This window comes from Episyrphus balteatus, chromosome 1 (assembly GCF_945859705.1).
Source record: "Episyrphus balteatus chromosome 1, idEpiBalt1.1, whole genome shotgun sequence".
Classification (NCBI taxonomy): Eukaryota; Metazoa; Arthropoda; class Insecta; order Diptera; family Syrphidae; genus Episyrphus; species Episyrphus balteatus.
In genome coordinates this window covers 115652352-115676414 of record NC_079134.1, presented here as the reverse complement: position 1 = coordinate 115676414, position 24063 = coordinate 115652352, and the positions used below count along the sequence as shown (strand labels likewise).

Sequence of the window (24063 nt, the reverse complement as noted above, 5' to 3'; positions counted from 1 at the left end):
CATTTATGAAAAATACAAGAAAATGACGAAAGCGAAAAATATGACAACTCTAAATTTTTGTTGTGTCTGCTGTTTTCGGAACATTCAATATACAGTGCTGCCAAGATTTCAGGTTAAGCCCCGATGCGTTTTTTTTGTCCAGTTAAGACCGGTGGTAATAAAAAACACACCTAATATCGTTACTCGTTACTTTCGTATGCTTCGTATTTTTCGTATATTTCGTATGTTGCGTGTGTTTCGTATGTTTCGTATGTTTCGCATGTTTCGTATGTTTCGTTACTTTCGTTACTTTCGCATGCTTCGTACGTTTCGTACTTTTCGTATATTTCATGTATTTGATACGTTTCGTATGTTTGGTATTTTAAGTATGTTTTGTACGTTAGTATAAGGGTGTAAATTTTTTTTTTTTGAAAAAAACTTAAAACAATTGGTATAATCTAAGCTACATTTTAAAGCCATAAACATTAATTTAAGTTGCGGCGTTCTCATGTTATAAGAGTTTGAAGGTAGCTGTACTGATTTTTTTTTTTCGATTTTTTTTAATCAAACGTGGAAACTTTTTTTATTTTTTTCTATTTTTTCGACAAAACTTTGGTAATTTTTTGTTTATTACCGTTCAGTAATCTTATCACAATTCATTAGAGAGCTTTATTTCAAAAGGACATCGCGCAGATCTCAGAATATTAACACTTTAATACAACCATGTCGAACAATTTTTAATTTTTTTTTCTATTGACAGTGATTTTCAAACCTCGTTTTCTCGGCTTTTTTTTAGTTGAAAATTTTGCACAGAAAATTAACAAACTTTTTCAAAAACCAAAACACTTTTGTACATTCTTAAGCTACATTTCAATACCATTAACAAAAAGGTCATGAACACATTGGTTGCGGCATGGGTATATTTCGGCCACATAGAGAAAATACTAAAACATCTCTTTTGATATTTCTGTATAAATTATTATCGATAACTCACCTATACCTTGGCACTACTGTTTTTATCGAGACAAAAGTAAAATCCAGATAATTATCTGGAGTATACGAGATGCTAAATGCGACAAATTAAGTGTATCACTTCGTTTCGTATCTCATATATCGGATGATTTAGTATTGAAATTGGAATGGGGTCGTTCGTTACTCATATGTTTCGTATCTCGTATGTTTCGTTACTTCAGTACCCAGTAACGAAACATACGAGTAACGATACTGTTTAGAAAGTAACGTTTCGTTACTCATTACTGAAGCAAATACCCGCATTTTAGTAACGAATACATACGATTTGCTACAGCTCTATTAACAAGTATTATAATTGATTTTTATAAAAATAGCTTGTTTATTTTTTAGAAGGTAAAAAAAAACAAACCGAGCAATAGGTACATGTATAAATTGAAAAAAAAAAATTAAAAAAAGAAGGATTCATATAAAATTGACCATATAAAATAAATTTTTTCCGCAAAAAATCATACATCATCCTCTGGCGAACGAAGCATATGAAATGAATTGTCCGAACATAATTTGCCCAGCCAAGAAAATGAAAATTGTTATGTTGTAGATGTTAAACATTGAGTTAGAGAAAAATATCTCCTGTGGAGGCGGCCTGTTAAATCCGTCATATAAACGTAGTAAAAGTTAGATTGACGTTGACGTTTGTAAAGTCGAAAGTGCAAGGACAAAAAGTCGTCGAAAATTTGGTGGTCGCTGGTCGGCTGTTTATTGTTTACATTCCTTTTAGAACAAAATAAATCCATACAAAATGAGTGTTAAAAAACTATTGTGGAAAGAATCGGCAAGTCTTATAGTGCTAGCAAATAATAGAGCTTTAAGAAAACCATATAATTACGATGTAAGTACTTCTTTTAAAAGAAAACTGCATACTGGAAAATTACTACATAATAATAATATCATTTAAGGTGTTAATGCTTAAACGTTCGGAAAGAACTTCTTTGAGGCCAAATCATGTTGTCTTTCCTGGTGGTATAAAGGAATCTATGGATGAGTCCCCGCGCTGGATAAATTATTTTAAAAAGATTGGAATCGATGACAAACTCTTACGTGATCTTACAGTTGTCAATGGGCAACGACCTGGAATTTTCAGAAAGACTAGTCCTAATTCTATCGAAAAGTAAGTTATCCTTGTCAACATCAAGAAAAAAATGTCCGATGTTTATGTTCTCTCCTAGTCTCGGGAGAATCCTCTTATACTTTGTTGTCTCCATATCATAACGATTTTATCACCTTATTTTGTAAAATAGTAGGGGAGACTGAGTACGGTTGAAACAGTTTTTGGTATTTCGTCTATAGTATCGCCTTTTGTAAGCTGACTTATAATGAAAGTATATAGATTGAAAGAGGGGAGTTTTATCTACAAATGGGCAGATTCCATTTAGTTCCCAGAGCGTTATTTTGAGTATTACATCAAATTAAAGGAAACAAATCAATTTGTTTCAAACGTCCCCATACCAGGAGCGTTGAAACAGTGATTGGGGTCAATTGAAACATGTATAAGGCAGTATGTGAATAGCGTTAAATAGTTAAATCCGTGTTAAATTTTTGACACTATTGAGGTTAATAAAAATAATTTCAACTGTATGGATTATTGTTTAAAATTTTTTCTGCCTTTTTTCTGCCATGATACTCCTTTCTAATAAAAAAAAAACAAAACAAAACCATCTGCAAAAAAAATTTAACCAGGTCCCGGAGCCCAATAAATTTTTAACAGCTGAAAATTTTTTATTCACCTCAATAGTGTCAAAAATTTTACACGAATTTAACTATTTAAGGCCTCAGTTATAGCTATCAGTAAAATTCATCAGTAAAAATTGAAACATCAGGAATCTGAAATGTTTTACTGATGAGCGTTTATAGCAACCAGTAAATTTACGTCATTAAATTATATGCTTATTTGACATTCATTCCCCAAACAATTTTTTTACTGATGATTTTTACTGGTCATTGCATCAGTAATTTTTTTAATGATGGCACCGGAACAGTAAAAAAATGAAACGCCATCAGTAAAACGAAATGGAATTTTGTTTGGCATTTGGCAGTCAGCTGTTCAGTAAAATGAAATTTCATCAGTAAAATTTATAAAATGAATTTCTGTATAAAATTTAACACAAAATGCATTGATTCTTTTTGAAAAAAATTAGTGGAAATATGTTTTCAATTTATTTCATCAAAATTTTCCACAAAATATAAGATTAAAGTATTCAAAATAGCAAAACAAAATTTTTACTGATGGATTTTACTGATAGCTATAACTGAGCCCTAACGCAATTCACACATGGCCTAAGTAATACAAAATATAATATTGTTACATTATTTATTATGTATATAAAAGAATAGTAATGAAATTGTTTAACAACATTTATCATTTTTTGATGTTTCACAAATTGTTTTTATTAATAACCAAAACCAACAAAAAAAAAAACAACAGACAAAAAAACTTAACGAAAAAAAACTATAAGAAAACGTAGTTTTAATTTTAATAGGTCATAAATCAGTAAAAATATAGCTTGTGGATAAATACTAAGCCGCAAATGCGGCAAAAAAGTTAATAACACATTTTGTAATCTCTTGTTTCAACCGTCCCAAACTCATTCTATTAGTAAAAAATTGATATATCATTAAAATTAATAAAGAAATATCAAAACATAATACCATTTTGTATTAAACGTCCTTCACTTCAAACAAAAAAAATACATTTAATAATCTCACATGAATAATATGAGCAGTTCGAAGAAATATATCCGAACAAAAATATTTACTTTTGTCTGTCGAAATATAATAGAGCCTCCCTTAAAGAACTGAAAAGCTCTATGATAGAAACAAGACTGAGGATCGCATTGGAACCTATTACCGCTTCTTTCAACCCCTTGGAACCATCCTTGTATCACTAACGGTTCTCGAGATATTGGAGTTGTTTCAACCGTACCCAGTCTCCCCTACATATACTTCTAGGGTTGCTTTCGAAATTCTGTAGGTATGTGCCGAAATTCGGATTTCAAAAGTCTGTATTCCGGAATTCTGTATTTTAAAATTTTGTAAATTCAAAATTCTGTACTCTAAAATTCTGTAAGTACAAAATTCTAGGTTTCAAAATCCTGTATTCCAAAATTGTGTAAATGATAAAAGAAAAATTGTTTTGATAATGAATAAAAGTGCGCACTCTTTTTCATTATCAAAACAATTTTTCTTTTATCATTTACAGAATTCTGGAGTACAGATTTTTGGCATTTTTATTATATTTGTTTTTTATGTTGAACTTTTTAATTATTTATTTATTACCTTATTTGTTTTGCTTCTTTTAAGTTCAGTTTAAATTAAAACGCATCTTGGCGTGGCAAAATCGCATCGTCACCTCCTCGCGGTGCCCGCTGGATATCCAACTAACGACGAGCGTTGGATCCTTTCGATCCACGAGCTGAGTCACCTGAGTTATCTTTTCAGGAACTAGGAGCAAAAGAACAGAAATATCGCTCTGAATGCACCAGCTCACAATTAAATCCAAGAGCGTCTGACACATATTGTGCGGCACACTGGTCAGCGTCTGTACCCTGTGGGGCGGCTGAATATAAACTATGGATAGAAGTAACTGACCTATTTATGGTACGAAAACACAGTTAAAAAAAAATTATGGCAATGAACAAAACGAATAGATTAAATACCCCAGGTGGCAATCCAGTTAAACTGGTAAATCCACTCTCTTTAGAGGTCGGTCCTATGGATTCTGGGGAGGACCAATTATTGCTTATAAATATTGAGAGACGGAGTTCAAAGATGCAAAGAACTCCCCCAAAAAAATTAACTTCAGGGGTTACATCATCGACAACCTCAAACAATACTACAGATGTTAAAAACATCAGCGAAAAGGGAACCAAGATCAATGAAGAGATCGACATCACAGATCAACAGAGTTCCATCGAAGAAAAAGAGAAAGACCAATCAAAAAACTACTATGATGAATAGCAAATTGAAATAGCGGCAAGAAAACAACTTGAAGTTCTAGTTCAAAGTCTTCAGCTGCAAGTGAAAAAACTCGAAGAGAAAGTTTCCTTGATTAGCAAGAAAGATGCAGAGTCCACGCTTCAGTTAAGTCCAAGATATATGGAACCTGAATATCAAACTGATGAAGAAGAACTCTTGTTCGAAACTGAGAAAAAGAAAAATAAGCGTATCACAAAGAAACGTAAAGCAACAGGTAGTCCCGAGATTTGTTTAAGAAATCAGAAAAGCTCTGAAGCTGTAAATAATAAAGAGTTGATTACAGAAACTAAAAAAGTGAATAATGCGGTAGCTGATGCTAAATCAAAATCTCACGCTAAAGGCAGCAAAAAAATTACACCACCACCAATTATGATCTCAGGATTTCCAATTTTTGGAGATCTCAAGAAAATAATAGAAAAATGTACTAAAAAAGCTTGCAAATACACATCGTACAACAAAGACAACTGGAAAGTCATAGTCGAAGAAGCCGACGAGTATAGATCTGTCACTGAAGAACTGAGCAAACACAAAATTCAATGGCACTCATACGAGAACAAAGCTACAAGGCCAACAAAAGTAGTAGCCAGAGGTCTTCATTCATCGTGCTCTCCCGAGGAAGTAGTGGATGATCTTGTAGAAAAAGGCTTTCAAGCCCTTGATGCAGTCAATCTATTAAAGAACGAGACAATTAAAAACTCCTCTGGAGAATCGACGACAAGTAAGAGGTTACTACCTTTATTCATGCTAACTTTTGACAGTAAACAAAGTATCGAGGAGATTTATAAAGTAAGATCAATCTTGGGCATAGCTGTTAAAATTGAACCGCTCCGAAAATCTAAAGTTGTTCCGCAGTGCAAACGTTGCCAAGCTTTTGGTCATACCCAAAAATACTGCAACCGCGAGTTTGCTTGTGTAAAGTGCGAAGGAAAACATGCAACTAAAAATTGTCCGATGAGCAAAGATCAGAAAGCAAAATGTGTGAACTGCCAGGGTAATCACCCGGCAAGCTATAGAGGCAAAGTCTAGATAATGTAATAGAAAACTATTCGTGTTACCACGCTCCACATCCAGCTGACAAGGCAAGAGGTGGATCGGCGATTCTTATAAAAGAAAGCTTAAAACATTATGAAGAAACCAAGCTTACTAATGAAAATATGCAAGTAACAACTATTAGTATTGGTATGAAAAAGAAAGAGTTTAAGATAGCAGCTATATACTGCCCACCAAGGCGCTCCCCGACAGAAGATGACTATACAGATCTATTAAATCTTCTTGGGCATAACTTTCTTGTTGGTGGAGACTTCAATGCGAAACACACCCATTGGGGTTCAAGACTTATATCAACTAAAGGCAAAAGACTTTTCCAAGCAGGCCGTAAATACAATTGCGAATTCTATTCCTCCAGGTCGCCTACTTACTGGCCTTCCGATACTAACAAAATACCAGACCTTATTGACTTTTTCGTAGCTAAAGGAATCAAACGAAATCACATTAGTGTCGAAGGTAATTATGACTTGTCATCAGATCATACTCCAGTGATTCTATCACTAAGTGAATCGGAAGTAATAGAAAAAAGTAATCCAAAGCTTGTAAATAAGAAAACAAACTGGAGTGATTTTAGAGAAAGGCTTTTAAGTTTTATAAATTTAAGATCTCCCATGGATACAATCGAGCAAATTGACCATGAAGTGGAACAATTTATTGCTGATGTGCAACAGGCCGCTGAAGAAAGTACTCCAACATTTTCTAATAGAAGACAAAGTGAAATAAAATATCCTTTAGAGATAAGAGAGTTGATAATAGAGAAAAGAAGAGCTCGAAGAAAATGGCAAAATACTAGATTTCCAGATGATAAAACAACGTTTAACCGTATAAGCAACAATCTTAAAAAACAAATTTATAAATTCAAAAATGATTCACTCAGTACATTCCTAAAGAATTTAACGACTGATGCTTCAACCGATTTTTCGCTATGGAAAGCAGCCAAGCGCCTGAAAAGACCGCAGTTACTAAACTCTCCCTTGAAATCTCAAGATGGGAAATGGATCGGTAACCCAAAAGAAAAAGCTAACCTTTTCGCGGAGCATCTTGCGAATGTTTTTAAGCCATACCCAACAAACGCGGCTGAAAATAGCTTACAGCTTGTTGATAAGATAGATGAAAGTGAAATACCAATTGTAAGATTAAAAGAAGTAAAAAGTATGTGTTTACATCAACTATCAAATAAAAAATCACCAGGTTACGATCTTATTACTGCTCAGGTTATGAAAGAAATGCCTTTGAAAGCCTTCATAAAACTCCAATATATAATAAATGCATGCCTTAAGCAACGGTATGTCCCACACCATTGGAAAATTGCTGAAGTTATTGTCATACCCAAGCAAGGTAAGCCACCTACAGAAGTGACGTCTTACAGACCAATATCGCTTATACCAATTATGGCAAAAGTTTTTGAAAAACTGCTTCTGAAGAGACTTAGCAAAATTATAGAAGAAAGAAGGTTAATCCCAAATCATCAGTTTGGCTTTAGAAATAAACATTCCACGATAGACCAAGTTCATAGAATAACGGATGTAATAGAAAAAGCATTAGAAGAAAAACAAGTCTGTTCAGCTATTTTCTTAGATGTTGCTCAAGCCTTTGACAAGGTTTGGCATGAGGGACTTGAGTACAAACTGCAAAGGGATCTTCCCAGACAGTACTATGAAATATTAAAATCGTACATCTCAGACCGATTGTTTAGAGTAAGGTACGATCAAGAATATTCGGAATTGAAGAAAATAGAAGCCGGTGTACCACAAGGAAGTGTCCTAGGTCCTACCCTGTATTTACTATACACAAGGGATATCCCAGTTGGGAATCACACCATAATGGCTACTTTTGCAGATGATACCGCAATTTTGGTACCCGACAAATGTGTCTCTAGGGGAGCAGTAAAGCTGCAATATGCCGTCGACACAGTCAGAGATTGGACCGAAAAATGGCGTATCAAACTCAATGAAACAAAATCTTCACATATAAACTTTACAAATAAAAAGATAAACAATATTCCAATATTCATTAATAATCAAGCTGTACCTTACGCCAATACGGCCAAATACCTTGGAATGACTTTGGATGCAAAGCTAAAGTGGAAAGAGCACATCAAAAAGAAAAGAGAAGAACTAAACTTGAAATATAGAAAAATGCACTGGTTACTTGGTAACAACTCTGATTTATCAACCCAAAACAAAATAATGCTGTATAATCAAGTACTAAAGCCTGTTTGGACCTATGGTATCCAATTATGGGGCTGTACAAAGAAAACAAATACCGAAATCATCCAAAAATTCCAAAACAAAGTCCTTCGTGGAATAGTTAATGCACCCTGGTACATAAGAAATAGCGATCTACATCGTGACTTACAAATAGAAACGGTTACAGAAGTTGTTAAAAAATACGCTGTATCCCATAATCAGAGACTGCAATGTCATACCAATTCTGAAATGGTGTCCGTCTTGAATACAAGAAACCATGTTCGGAGATTAAGAAGAACCAAGCCTCATGAGCTTATGGTCTAAAAAAACATGGGAAAGTATTAAAAGTTTAAACTTCCCCCAAAGTGATTTTACAAAGTTAAGAAAGAAAAATCTGATGTCGATCTCTCAAGATTGGTCCTGATAAAGAGGTGGTTTTAGTGGTTAAGAGTCCCACACTACTTGGTGTCGAATACTGCCAAGTGTCTTTTGAAGATTTCCTCCCGTCAAAAAAAAAAAAAAAAAAAAAAAAAAATCTTTTTTATTTTAGAATATTTATTTATTTTTGTCCTATATTTTTTAAAAAGCTTTTTCGACATTTAAAACAATTGAAAAATCAAAAATTAATTTCAATAAAATTTGAAAAAAATTCTTTAAAGTATTGTTCAAAAATTATGATATAGAATTTAAGAATTTAGTTACTTTGAACATTATATTATTTCTTTCAAACTTTAGAATTTTTGCTCCATCAAAATCAAACAAATTTCCATATTGTTTCACATGTTCAGCCAAAGCAGCAACATTTTTTGTATTTGAACCCTCAATAACTTTTTTGCATTCATTTTTGTGTTGGTCAATTCTCGAGCCTAATTTCTGGATAGTCTCTCCAACATATAATTTAGTGCAATCATTGCATTTGATAGAGTAAACTAATCCACTATTATCAATTTTGTTAATTTTCTTTTTAGTATTGACGAAAAATTTTGAATTTTGGTTTGTTAGTTTCATTGCTAATTTATCTTGAGGTACAATATATATATATATATTTTTTAAAAGAATAAATGTATTTATTGTTAATTGTTGATTAATCACACGATCGGTCATTGTTATTTGTTTTTGGTTATTTATTATTTGTGTTTCTCTTTTTTTGTAAGGGGTTTTAAGCCTATTTGCTGGAACGAAACTTAAGTATTTATGTAGAACATTAACTCTTATTCCTTAATAAATCCTTAAGTTTCGTTTTAGCAAACGGCTCTTATACGCTATTATTCTTAATTTGTTAACTGAATACAAATTGTTTAACAGAAAAAAAAATGTATAGATTTGAAATATACAGAAATCAAAAAAGCAGAATAATGGATTTGCAGAATTTTGAAAACAGAATTTTGGATTTACAGAATTTTAAGATACAGAATAATAGATAATAATACAGAATTATGTTCATACAGAATTTTATTTAAATGTATGTTTATGTTCATACAGAATTTTGTATTCAAATACAGAATTTTGGTCATACAGAATTTTGGAATACAGAATAACGACGCGTTCAAAAACTTTTATGCATACCATACCTTTGTACCTTTTAGGTTTTTTTTTTGTAAACAGGTAGTTAATAACGCAGTATAGGAAGTTAAATATTGTTACTATGTACCATTCACTATAATATGAATACTATTGCATTGGGCTGCCAGAAACGTCCGAAAGCATCCAAAATCCTTCTAAAATATTTAACTGTCACTAAAATGAAAGATAAAAAAAAAGATAAATCTCTTCTCGATTTCAAATCATAATCCACTCAAGAGCACTAATAATCCGGTCAAAATATACATTCAACTCAGAAATAATTCGCATAGCTCTTAAAATTGGTACAGAGCTTTGAAACAGCAATAAAACAATAGTTACATTCCAAAAGTGTCTAAAAATCTATTGTGCGCATAAAAAGTTATTCGAAAATGTTAGTTTTTAATATATGTACATATAACTCTGAAGCGGGTAGAAGTTATCCAAGTTACGATTAATACAAGTTTACTATTAAGAATGTGCATTTTGTTAAATGCAGTCGACTCCCTTTATGTCGAACTCCCTCTAAGTCGAATTTTACTCTACTTCTAACTTTTTCACCATTTTCAATAAAAAAAATTTGAAGAAAGAACTGTATTTTCAATTTAATTCATTGGCCTTAACGTGATCTAACAAAAGATGTAAGGTCAATTTTTTTTCCTAGCTTTGTCGAACATCGAACATTTGATGAAAATAGCAAAAAACGATATTTTCGATATATACCTATATACCACTCTTTTAAACGCATTACTTTCACAAACGATAAGTGTTACTATCAAATCTTTGTGCAAAACATTATAGACTATAAAGAAGGTTACAAATTAAGAAGAGAGGAAAATATCTTTACCGCAAAAGAGAAAATCAGAGGATTCCTCGAAAAATTTCGGTTAAGACCAGTGTATTTTAAAGCAAAAAATTTTTTAGCGACCATATTACTCTCGTGGTACAGGGTTTATTTATTAATATGAGATGAAACTTCATATTGAGTTACTTTCCAGAATTGAAATCCGAAAGTGAAAATGGGCAACGATGGATTTAAAAATTTTATTGGAAATTTTTGATGAAATGTTGGGTTTTGGCATACATTTTTGAAAAATGATTAAGTTAAGTGTATTTTATCTCTTAGAATTTTGTTTTTATTGTAAAATTCAGAATTAAATGGAAGCGATTAAAAATAGAAAAATTTGTGAGTGTAAGGGCCAATTTTTCAATAGTCAGTTAAACAGTCAGTTAGTACTTATTTCTAGGTATAAAGAAAAAATCTATTTTTCAACAGGCAGGTATAGCTTATTCCTAAGAATAAAACTATCTGCTTCTTTCAGAGACGAATAAAAATTATTCTAACGAATAATCTCTTTAAAAATATTGTGTCAGTTGTCAAACCTGTTTTGGAAGAATTTTCAAAAAAATACAGTGGAAAACAAAAAAACAAAAACAATCATGAATAAAAATGACGTTTAATTTTAAATATTTTTGAATTTGACAATTTTTTTTTGTTATTCTGTAGAATAAATTATTTTTGATTGAAAAATTCAATGTTTTTATCTGATTGTTTATGAGTCTAATAACTTTATTCGTCGAACAGTTAACTGACTGTTTATTAGAAGATTGAAAAATTGGCTCTAAATAAATTGGGGTAACTAACTTTCAATTGAATGTAATGTTTGCTAGCACCATTATGTTTAAATACGTACTTGGCCTTAAGAACCTAATTTTTATTCGAATACTATTGCTTAACATTGCAATGCATTTTTTTAATACAAAACATTTTTTTTTAGGGAAATCGCATTGCGTATTACTGCTATCCGAGAAACATTTGAAGAAGTTGGATTGTTTTTGTGTCGAGGGAAAAATAACATCAACAATAAAAAAGAATTCGGAGAATTTACTGAAGATTTCGACAGGAAACATTGGCAGCACGAAATACATAATGACCCTTCAAAGTTTTTAAATATGTGCGAAACACTAAATGTGGTTCCAGATTTGTGGAGTTTATATGAATGGTCTGTGTGGTTAACTCCGGCATCAGATAAAAAAAGGTAAAACTAATTATTGATTATTATTTGGCATTAAAATTAATTAACATTACTAAAAACATATAAATATTTCATTAGATTTGATATAAGAGAAATGTGTGTGATGTATTGTTAGTGTGTTTTAAAGATATATCTAGAAATAATCTAATTTATAGACTGCTACCATGATTTTAGATTTTTCTCTTCGCTGTTATAAGACATTTTAAGAATTATAATATTTTTTGAATCATAAAATACAATTCAGGCAACAGAAACAAAAAAAAAAAAAAAAATACCAGGCTCGAACTTCTTTATGTATAAAGTCATCAACATAGCAAAATAAGAAAAATCATAAAAATTAAAAAAGTCATAGAATTGTTTAATATATCTTATATTATAATTTTACAGATTTGAAACAGCATTTTACTTGGTAGCCGTAGACGATAAGCCAAATTTAATATGTGAAGAACAAGAAGTGAATGAAGTTTTGGTAAGAAAAATTCGTAGCATTATAGGCACAGAAACGTAACAATTTTTTTTTTACGATTTTTTTTGGCTAGGTATTTTATATTAATTAGAATTCTAGTGAAAAGACAGCATCTGATCTAAGTTATCAATGCTGTACCAACTTCGTACCTAATCTTTTTAATGAATCTGTTCAGTGATAAGAATTGTTAATGAAAGATACTGAAATGGTCCGAAAAGTACAAGTTTTTGTGTTTAATGAAAAAAAAACTTGCTTGAGGAGGTTATAAACAAAAGACCGTATTTCCATTTTTCACGTTTTTCATTTTTTCTTAATGAAATCGGCTTTATAAGGCAAAACTACACATGTGGCCATCAATGGGCACTGCTTAAACGCTGTATTACTTAAATAAAATGACCCTTCAAAAACTGAATTTCATACAAATTTATTTGTTTTTCACTTACTTGTGTTTTTCTGAAGGTTTTTACTCTAGATTTCAAGTATTTTCATTTAACAGGCCTAATGTAAAACCTTTCTTATTATTATGGTCGGCTCGGTAAACTAGTGATATTGCGTTTCTAAGAAAGGGTGATATCGATAATTTTGGCGAAAAAAATTACCTAACAGTTCGAAATAACCAAGAAGAAAATATGGTTTTATTGGTTCACTATATCGAGCACCTACTGTAGCTACTACTATAAAATGGCCTAACTTGTTAATCGCTAAGGTTTCTGAACCTGCTCCATCCCTTTCATACTTTTCCACTTAATGCGTAATTGACACAAAGCCAATAAAAGAATTTCGGGGGTCTTTGTAACTGCTAGAGAACGGAAGATACTACGTCAGTACTAATCTTAAAAGCTCATTAATTAATTTGTCTGATCCTGGCTCCTACCTTTTTCTAGACTATAGTATTTTGAACTATAAAAGCAACTCAGTTGAGTATTTTATTTTTCTTGTATCAAACAAATTTAAATTTTAACTAAACGAATTTTATTAATTGGTGTTTTTTTTGTTTTGTTTTTGTAGTGGAAAAATCCAAAGGAATATTTTCAATCTTACCAGAGTGCCGATGTTTGGTTGCAACCACCACAGATTTATGAACTCTCGCGACTAGCTGGTATAAGTGAAATAGAGAAGGTCCAGAAATTTGCTTCGGAAAGAAATTCAAAAGGCTTGACACTTTTTCTTCCAGTGAAACACAAATGTAAAAATGGTTTAGTTGGAATACTTCCAGGTAAGCAACAGATCATTAATTGTCTACCGTTTGCCACAAAACCAATTTATAAATTTTCATTTATTTTAGGTGACGATTATTATCCCGAAAACCCCAACGCCTTTACAGAAATTAGAGAAGTAAATGAAAATGTAGATCAATACTGCTCACCTGTGAAAAGATGTCATCGGATAATTACTGGCAACAACGAATGCAGAGCTATTTTAAACTTTCAGCCTTTCGATGGCCATTTAAATCCATTGGACATGAAGAATATAGTTAGTAAACTGTGATTAGTCCCTCTTTCGGTTACTATTATACAAATTAAACAATAAAAACAAATATTTTTTTATCTCGATGTATTTTATTTCAATGTTATCTGTTTTATAAAATGTGATTTATTAACTCCGAAATAAGTGTCATACAAAAATTTGATCTTTCGAACAGAAAAGTTACTACAAAGCATTTTAGACCGAGAGCTAGGAGTAGATTTTTTGCATGAGAGGTAACCGATTCATGGGTGTTTTTGTTATTTGGTAGATGAGGGCGTCAGGATCCAAGCGGATCCTGACATTTGATGTACTTTTTCTCTTCAAGGGCGCCGCCGACCGATACGTGCTGGCAGACGTTGTTTTTCGTCATCACCATGACTGGGACATATTGTAACATCACTATGAATCGGTTACCTCTCACGCGAAAAATCAGCTCCCAGCTCTAAGACTTTGATATGAATTGAGAAATAATTATAAAAGTTTGAAACATAATGTTGGTCATAAGATCGGTCATGGGAGAAAATGAAAAACAGAAAATGTATTTGATTAATCTTGTCTACTTTACAGCGTTTTTTTTTACCCAAGTAGAGCAGCAATTAGCCCTTAATAAAGCTAGAACTACATCGAAACACAAAGTCAAAAAAAATATAAAAAGTAAACAAAAGTACAAAATAACAAAAACAATTTTATTGAGGTGACATTTAGAGCCCCCGCACACTACAGACTTTCTATCGGCCGATAGTTTAATCGGGTTGGGCTCCTAGTGTGCGCATAGGCAGGCAACTAAATAGTCGGCTAGGTAAGAAATATTTTAGTTGGAAGGCAATTGTGTAGCAAAACAAACTATTTTTTCGGTCAAACAAATTTTTTGATCGGCCGATACTTAATCGTTGTAGTGTGCGCAATTTCATACACTTTCATACTGATCAAGAGACCGACTAAACTGTCGATAGAAAGTTTGTAGTGTTTGTAGTGTGCGGGGGCTCTTAAAAATCAAAATTATTTGAAAAATTAGAAACTTTTTTGTACATTTTTCACTTCTTTGTGTTTCTATGTAGTTCAGGCTTAAGACCCTTAGCCCCCGCACACTACAAACTTTCTATCGGCCGACAGTTTAGTCGGCTGCTTGTGCGCACACTAGGAGTCCAACCCGACTAAACTATCGGCCGATAGAAAGTTTGTAGTGTGCGGGAGCTCTTACTCGAAAAAAATTTATCACGTCAAGTTTTTCAAAAATGTATTTTTTCTAAATTTCATATTTGTTACTTAAATAAATTATAAAAAATCAAAAATGACTCAAATTACAAGTTTTTCTTTACATAATTCAGCAATAGTCGGCTAGAATATTTTTATCCAAATAAAATCGGGAAACCTCTCTTTTCCTATAGTTTTTCAAATATTGATAAAAACGTTCACCATGCTCATCCCTTTTGCCTTCCCAGGAAAAAAATCCAAGTTTGGGTAGACAAAATGAATTTTTAAGGACATGTGGACTCCCATTTTGTGGTTTTGTAACGGACTCAGCATCACCCTGAGAATATGATTTTGTTGTTGTTAAAACCAAAAGTTGTTGTGACGTGAGGCAGAAATAGCAGTCTGTTGAGTGATTTGATGGTTCTCTCCACAACATGAAGACTCAAAACTGTAAATATTTTGGGTTTCCCCTCTGTAGGCATATTTCTTTTTTGTGACATGAAAGGCACAGGGCACACGGGTGCGAATTTGGTTTTTACTTTTCAAGTCGCTATAACTTTTTTCGGTCTCAGTATTTTATAGAGAATGTATGAAAACGGTGTAGAATTTTCCGAGAAATTCGAATATTGTATTTACAATTCCAAAAAATACACTGTCACCAATATAAAGAGACTTTTTTGAGAACACTTTTTTGAAAAATCGTTATTTTTATTTTTGTCTTGCCAAATTTGCACCAATGTGCCGACAGAGGGTTAGTTATACAAAATAAATAAACATTGCAGCACGACATGTTATCATTGAATAAGAAGTACAGGAAGGGGTGTATATCACACCTATAGAGTTGGCGAGTGAAGCCACAAAAAAATAAAAAAAGAAATAAATTTTATATAAACTGTCAAAAATTTTATATAATCTGTCAAATTTCGAGCTCGTTTTCCATGGGCGAACTTACTCTTATTGGTGATGACAAGGCGATGCAATCATTGACCGAAAATGTTTCAGCTAATCTTGATGATTTTAAAACAATTTTCAGTCTGTTTTTCGTTGAGAAAAAAACAGTTTAAAATTCGTATATAATTATGATAAAAAATAGCACTTATACGGAAGTCTATCACGAGACCAGTTACTTTTCTGTTGGCGCCCCTTGAGTGAACAATATATCTGCACTCCGACCCTTTACCAACGCATGTGCATCTGTACAACTCACACTAATAAAAAGCGGCTTCACTTATTTGGATAAACACCCCTTCCTGTACTTCTTATTCAATGCATGTTATACATGCGACACCCCATGAAGGAACAAGGCCTAGTGACTAACAACTCTTAACCATTCTTGTGTTAATGTTATTTATTTGCAAAAATGGAAGGGCCCTACAATCTACCGCCGAGTCCGAACGGCTAAAGCAGATATGCTTTTTTTAGGATAATGATACTCTTGGAGGCGTTGTCAATTTTTCGCAAGAAAAACTTTTTATTTTTGGTTTTGGAGGCTGGAAATCGAACCCAAGACCTCCTGCATCATAGTCCGCTCACAATACATCGCGCCACGGGTTTTTATATCTACAAACTACAATTCTTACACACTACACTTGGAACAAATTTTGTATCAAGGTTTGATACCGAAATATTCGGCCCTAGCGAGGTATTTGTCGGATCGGAAAATTCACCGATTTCATACGAATAATGCTTCGATGCCGACAGGTAAAAAAAACTCATCTATTCGTTTGAAATCAGACAAATCTCCGCTCCCACGGATACCTGTCTACGACCGATTAAAGCATTCAAAATGTACCCGTTTTACTACATCTGTAATAGGTCTTTTTGCTTTTTCAAGAATTATTTGCCACAAACAAAGCAAAAACTGTTTTGGCTGTTTCGAAAACATTTAAAAACGAATAAACTCTTCAAAATTTAGACCAAGCAATTAAAATTATCTTTGGGTAGATAAGAAAAAAATAATATTTTGTTAAAAAAGTGAAACAGATTGTTCTACCATTTGAAAGATATTCGAGATGAAAGTTTATTCATAAAATTATTTTGTATGTTTTCTAAATTTTTGAATTTACTGAGAAGGCATTATTATCGAATGAGCAAGATATATTCCTGAAGAAAATTAAAAGTTCAAAAAAAAGATCCTTAGTTATAAAACGAAAGCTTCAATCTTCCCGAATCTTCTCCACAAATATTTCATTCCATCTCTTGAATGTAAGATAACTCTTGTGGTCTCATTTGGGAAAAGAACCATGCTACTAAGGTACAAAGTAATAATAGATTTTTCTGTACAATAAATAGGGTCTAGTTTCTTATTTTATAGATAGATTTTTTTCGTTCCTCTCAACTTTCAATATTGGGATTGCTAAATTTCATTGTTCTACAATGATTCGGTGCCTTAATATTTTACAATGTTACAAAATAAAAGGGTATCGCTACAATGAGCAGAAAATCTCAAACTTAAATTTAGCTCCTCTATAAACATCGAGTTTTCTAGAAAATACGATACTTATAGATCTTTGATTTTTCAAAATTAATTAGTACAGTACAATCCGCTTAAGAGAAACACTTTGACTTTGACACTGATCCCCAAATATTTTTTTAAGCTAGGGGGGTTCTTTTGGAGTTATGATTCAGCCTTCGAAGATAGTATAAAAAAATTTTTTTGAGACTGTAAGTCGACGATATTTGGTAAAAGAACAAAAAATATATTTTACCTATTTTATTGGAGGTAGATGCTATTTGATTTCTTAATTCCCAAAAGTCGACTTTTCATGAAATATTCTTACTTATAAATATCAATTTAATCGTGAATTCTGTTCAAAAGGGCGCGAACTACATTATGTGCGTTAAATATAATCTCCAATGCTTCTTGTGAAGATTTTATAAAAACAGATTATAGAATCTATAGTTATGTTTTAAAATATCGTAATTTTAAGTAATTTTCCAACGGTTTAGATTTGGTAGAAGATATTCAAACAACCCAAACCCACTGACACGATTCGGAACGTTGATATAGGCAATTATCATAGAACGACCCTAACTGACGAAGAAAGAAAAATAATATCTTTTGTTGACTACCTACAACCTCTCGCCTCTGATTGATTGTTTCTATTAATGATTCCATTATTTTTGAAATTCAATATTATTTTTGCTAATTTGCTTAGGATCGACGATTACTGTTATTGTTATTGAAACAAATTTGTTATCGTTTGTCTTGGTACCTTAAAAACAAAACAAAACAACAAGCTAATTTCAAACTGATAACTAAACAAACAAATAAATCAACATATAAACTCCTTAAAATCCCTGACACTTCTCTAGAAACAAATAGTGTTTAGAAGAGCTTCTTAGGAGAAAGTGGTTTATGTAGTGAATACATTTATAATTATTATTTCATACATAATTTTCATTAGTTTTCTTTAATATTAAGTAGTATTTAAGTTGGCAAATAATTTTTAAATTTGCAATTTATATGCTATTTTATATTAAGGTGCTTAACAATTTATTTGAAATTTTTAGTCATAAAAATTAACAAAAATATCAACTATCTGAGGTATTCTATTAAGTAGACGATATGGTAGGCAAATTATGTATTCACCTAATATCAACTACTTCCTAAAATACTTTTGATTTCATCATAAACAACAATTTGGAACTAAAATTAACAACAAACACAAGTTAAAATTAAAATTAAAGAATACTTATTATTCTTTTTTGTCATGATCTGTTTTTAATTGTTAGCCATTTAACCTTTGTGAATATATAGTAAACATATAAATATAGTATAAAAATAATATGTGATTCATATGAGTTTTAATTGAGCAAATTTTTTTTAAACATGAAATAAACATTTATTAAAAAAAACATGTTTCTATAATAAATGTTACATAAATAATATACCTACGCATGAGTTTGAATATGCTATTTATATTATAAAATAAAAATTTTAAAATAATAAACTATTGCCTTTTTTGTATAAATTTTCCCTTTACATATTGTTTTAAATATTACAAACATTTTTGTATCAGGTTGGCACAGGTTGTGGAAGTTGGCACCCCCAAATGCTTATTTTTTTTTTCATACATGTCTAGTTCGTTTGCCCAACGTAAGCCCAGGATAGTTCAACTTTTTTTTTCTTTATTACACTATTTTTTCAAAAGATACAATAAAAAACTTTTTGTCGTATCAGAAACCGAAACCCGTGGTTTGTTTGCTCAAGGATAGCCCAACTCTTTTACTTTCGCTATCCTACACTTAGTTTAAAAATTATAGAAGCATTATTTTTTATTCACCTCACAAAAACAAAAACAAAAAAATAGTACTCATACACCATAGTGACCTTTACAATTTAGAAAAAGTAAATTCACTGCCCAACTAACAAATTTACTTCCACAAGGTTAGGATCTTTAATTTCTTGCAGCTATTATCTCTACAGGGCTTGTATTTTGTTTGTGAATCGAAAATTCAAACTTCCGAGGCTTAACTTTCGTTTACCGCTTCCTAGAAACCTAGTGCAAGTGGAATTTAAAAATTTCTACAAGCATTAATGAAAACATTTCGTTTAAATTTCCATATGGCCACATGAAATTCCATTGTAGAAGCACAAGAAATAAAAACCAATAACTGACTTCTTTTAAATGGCTTTGCAAAAGAAATTGTATTAGAACTGCTTATAAAATCTTTATGAATGCTATGTATTTTTTTTATCCAATTCGAAAATTTTATTAGACTCAAAAATGACTTACATAGGTATGTTTTTTAGTATGGTATGGAAGTACCTGCAACTTATACAATTGCCTTAAATGCATTTATTATTATAGTTCTATATTACCAAAATTATGTCAATAGTATATGAGTCGTGATATTCATTAAAGAAAAATTACGTTGAATTTCAAATAAACCGCAGTTAAACGGTTTTGCCTTTTTAAGCAAATATTCCACAAAATAAATGTGTTAAATGTGTTACTCCATTCTAATATTTGAATTAAAAAATTGTTGAACCATTGTTTTTGATTGAAAATTATGTTTTATATCACTTTCAAATATAACGACTTACATAATTGTATGTTTTGCATCTCTGTGTGAGAAAAAAAGAAGTTAAATTTCCGGCGCATGCGCGAAAAGCTTTTAGTTTTATATGTTTGCCTTAGCGAAGTTAGGAAATATTTATTTATATTTGGAGAAGTCCTTTAAGTACAAGCAAAACATTGTAAAAAGCATTTAATTTTATAAGTTTGCCTAAGCGAAGTTAGGCTCCCTAATTTTATTTCTAGAAGCCCTGTGAAAGTGAGTACAAGCTAAATTTTTTAAACTGTCAGGCAAACTCATGACAATAAGAAATATTTGGATAAGTGCCATTATGGTGACCATTTTTGTTTTTTTTATTCATTGTTATAAAGAAATAAATGAAAAAGTGAATCTTTTCATATCGGTAATTGGTTTAAAATAGTGATATTAAAAATGGTTTACTGACCAATTCGGAGTTCATATTCAAGTAAGTGGAGAAGAAAGGAAAACAAGATTTTAATCTTCTCCATATATTTAAATATAAAATAGTGATGGACATTTTAGATTTTTTATCTAAGTTCAAAACAAAGTTAATTCTGTAATGTTTAAGAAAAAGTCAAAAGCCCAAAAAAAAATAAAGATTTTTTTTCTGCTTCGGAAAAATGGGGTTTGACGGCATCCGGGTGAAACCTCTAAAGTCTAAAAAAATTGAATGTTTCAGATATTCCAGAAAAAATTGTTCTTGAGTAACAAGTTATTCTCTTTCATTTTCTCAATAATGACATGGTTTGACAATCAGTATATAATATTATTTGTCTTTATTAAATAAAAGGTAAAAAAAAAAAACAGAAAATAACCGAAAATAATAACTTTGAAAAAAAAAAACACAAATGGTCACCATATTCTTTAAGATATGTGCAACTCATCAGGAAGTTAAATCGAAGCCCTTAGGAAGCTCTGGTTTCAATTCAACTAGTCCAAATTTGAAACTCTTTTATTATATACCTGAGTAGCTCGATGGGTAAGGTACCGGACTATCAATCAGGATGTTCGAGGTTCAAATCCAGCAAAATGCGTCAAGTAAGTAAGAAGTTTTTTTCTCAATTTAATTGTGTTTGGAAATTTAATTTCAGAAGCAAAACTTGTCTGGATCGAAAACAAAGAAGAAAATGAAAAAATAAAATGTAATAGGTACAAAAAAAAAATAAAATGAAAAAAAAATATTTTTTTTTCTTTATTCTATTTGGGATATACCTCGTTTAGACTCTCACAATCCTTCGACAAGTCTACTCAGAGCTTCTAAATAAAAATAAAAGCCTGCAACAATAATACATATTTTCAAATTTCAAATGTTGGTTGTTTCTATAAGGCATTAAAGACATGTTATGAGTCTCTCCAATCAACTTGCATATGACTCTTCTAAGGCCTTTTAAGCTTCTCGGGTGGGCCAGATGGGCTTCTCTATGGTCGTATACAAGCAATATTTCTAAAATCGAAACAGCTTCGTTAGACCCTTGTGGAAGTAAAATTGTTAGTTGGGTGGTGTGGGCATTGCGCCTCAAATGTTATTTATTTGGCTTAGAATTCTAAGTTGATTGAATTGTAGTCCATTTACATTCCTGTTAAGAAACTTAAGTTGATTTGTTTCATTTTAACCTTAAAAATCACAAAATATTTTTTCACGTGTATAAATATTGAGTTTTTTGGTTTGAAATATAAAGACCTAAATAAGCTACATGCTTAGTAAAATCTATCCAAACATTTTACAAAAGTACACACATTGAAGTTTTTAGACCTTTTTCAACTACCCTTGGTAATTCCAATAAATTAAAATCGAACTCGAGACAATCACACATGACATTACGATGATGGATAATGCCAAACAAGTGTGTCCCGCCTCGAGCAACAGTCTAAACTAGTAGAGCGATTTTCTTCAGACTTGGTAGTTATCAGTTTTAGGCGATTCACTAGAGGTGTAATTGAAATTTTTTTGAGAACCAAAACTAACGTTACCTTCCACATAACGGATGAAGATTTTTATTAAAATTTATGTGTGTAATTTTACAGATAAGACCCAACTGTGAAATAAAATATATATGAATATCTCTAACAAGACTAACCCGATTTCAACGAACTTTTTTATAAAAAAGCGTTTAAGTAACCGTATAGTATTAAACAAAAAGTGATGTAATTTGTTGAAATTTCCAAGGTTAGTTATTCGTGTATATTGAAAAAGAAATCACCTCACACACCATTTTATATTTGTTATTACTTTTGGAAAATGTTTGATTAGATTTTACTAAGCGTGTAGTTTTTCTAGGTGCTCATATGGCAAAATAAAAAAATCATTGATTTTTATACTTGAAAAAATATTTGTATTTTGTGGTTTTTAAGGTGAAATGAAACAAATCAATTTAAGCTTCTTACCAGGAATGTTATATGGACTACATTCAATAAACTTAGAATTCTATGTCAAATAAATAACATTTGAGGTGCAATGTCCACACCAGTGGATTTACTTTTTCTAAATTATAAATGTAAAAGGTCACTATGGTGTATGCGTACTATTTTTTTTGTGAGGTGAAAAAAAAAATAATACTTCTATAATAGATAGATAGATAGATAGATAGATAGATAGATAATATTCTTTATTTTTTCATCATAAAAATTTTACAATTAGTATACTTAAGAATAAGGACATGGCAATACTGCCGTCTGCCTGATATGACATTTCATAATATGATTTAAAAAAAAAAAATAAAAGAAATAGAATGCAAAAATAAAATTATAAAGCACAAGAAAATTTGAATACAAGATACAAGATTTTTTTTTTTTTAACTTTTATATATAAAACTGCAAACAAATATTTTTAGTTTGGCAAAGTTATCAATTTTGCCGTGATTTGAAACACAAAAATAAAAATAAATTACACAATTTGCTTTAAATAAATAGGTATTTGTACAAATTATTAACAATGTTATCAATTTTGCCGTGATTTGAAACACAAAATATTACACAATTTAGTTTTTTTTGATTAGGCATTATTAAAAAATTACTAACAATTTTACCGTGATTTGAAACACAAAAGCAAGAGTATAAGTTTTATATGATCAGCAACATATCAATCAAAAGATAAATAAATGAATGAGGTAATTTGACAGAGTTTATTTACTTTGGAAACTGCAAGAAGTGGCTATAGGTATTCGTTTTTTTTAAAATAAGAAACTATTACGGTACGAAAGAGCATGTTGGCAATAATTATAGAGGCTGATCCAGCCCCTTGCTCCATTTAAGATTTCGTAAAGTTTTTGTAAGGATACAAAACTCTCCTGAAAATGTAGCCGACGGATTTCTTGCAGAATTGGGCAAGCCGCAACAAAATGGTAAATATCTTCGTTTACTCTTCCGTTACATAAATCGCAAAGTTGAGGCAAATCCGGTCGGTGCGGTATAAAGTTTAAATTTAAAATTTCAACTCTAGTTCTAAAGATAATACCTATAACAGAGGCTGAGTAACCGTTACGAAAGTATGTTTCTTCCGAGAGTAGTTGATGATTTAAATTACTGTAAATCGCTCTAGATGTTGTAGAAGATGCTCTAGAAAGATGATCCAGAAACATTTTGTGATCGACCTTAGCAATCACATCAGCAAACTGAGCCTGCCAATGAGCCACGTTACTTTCAGATAAGTTTAAAGATGTTTCGTAACAAAAAGCTAGTTCGTTCCAGTCTTTAAACGGGGAAGCATTTCTTCTAAGTAAATTTTTTAAGATTATTTTATGGAGACATGATTCATTCCTTTTCATTACTTTAGTGATGAAGTCCGCGCTTGCTTTTAAGCTTTGTATGTATATAGGGGCTATACCAGACTCTACATATATCGCATAGCTAGGTGTTGAGTTTGGCAAACGGAATAATCTCTTAAAAAAGTTTCTTTGTACGGTTTCAAAGGCCTCAAGGTGTGTGTATCCGAACACCTGAACTCCGTACATCATACAAGCATTAACCGTCGCATTAAAAACTTTGTATTTAGATGATAAATCAACATTTTGATTTGAGAAAAACTTTGGCCACATAATATTCAATGCTAGTTTCGCTTCGTTGCTTTTTTCTTTAGAAT

The 24063-nt window shown here is 31.3% G+C and overlaps 1 protein-coding gene across 1 annotated transcript; it reads left to right on the top strand.

Annotated features, from left to right (window-relative positions):
• The first annotated feature begins 1636 nt into the window (after positions 1-1636).
• On the top strand, positions 1637-13828 carry LOC129905125 (acyl-coenzyme A diphosphatase NUDT19-like). Its single transcript, XM_055980515.1, has 6 exons — positions 1637-1840; positions 1908-2119; positions 11558-11818; positions 12203-12284; positions 13290-13497; positions 13567-13828. The coding sequence occupies exons 1-6, from the start codon at positions 1751-1753 to the stop codon at positions 13767-13769; spliced, it is 1056 nt and encodes a 351-aa protein (XP_055836490.1). The 5' UTR covers positions 1637-1750; the 3' UTR covers positions 13770-13828.
• Positions 13829-24063: the final 10235 nt, after the last annotated feature.

Bases quoted from the DNA above. Each gene is read 5' to 3' on its own strand.
- LOC129905125 (XM_055980515.1), top strand. From the start codon at position 1,751: ATGAGTGTTAAAAAACTATTGTGGAAAGAATCGGCAAGTCTTATAGTG. The intron at 2,120-11,557 runs GTAAGTTATCCT...ATTTTTTTTTAG, and splicing joins AGTCCTAATTCTATCGAAAA to GGAAATCGCATTGCGTATTA. The intron at 12,285-13,289 runs GTAAGAAAAATT...TTGTTTTTGTAG, and splicing joins AAGAAGTGAATGAAGTTTTG to TGGAAAAATCCAAAGGAATA.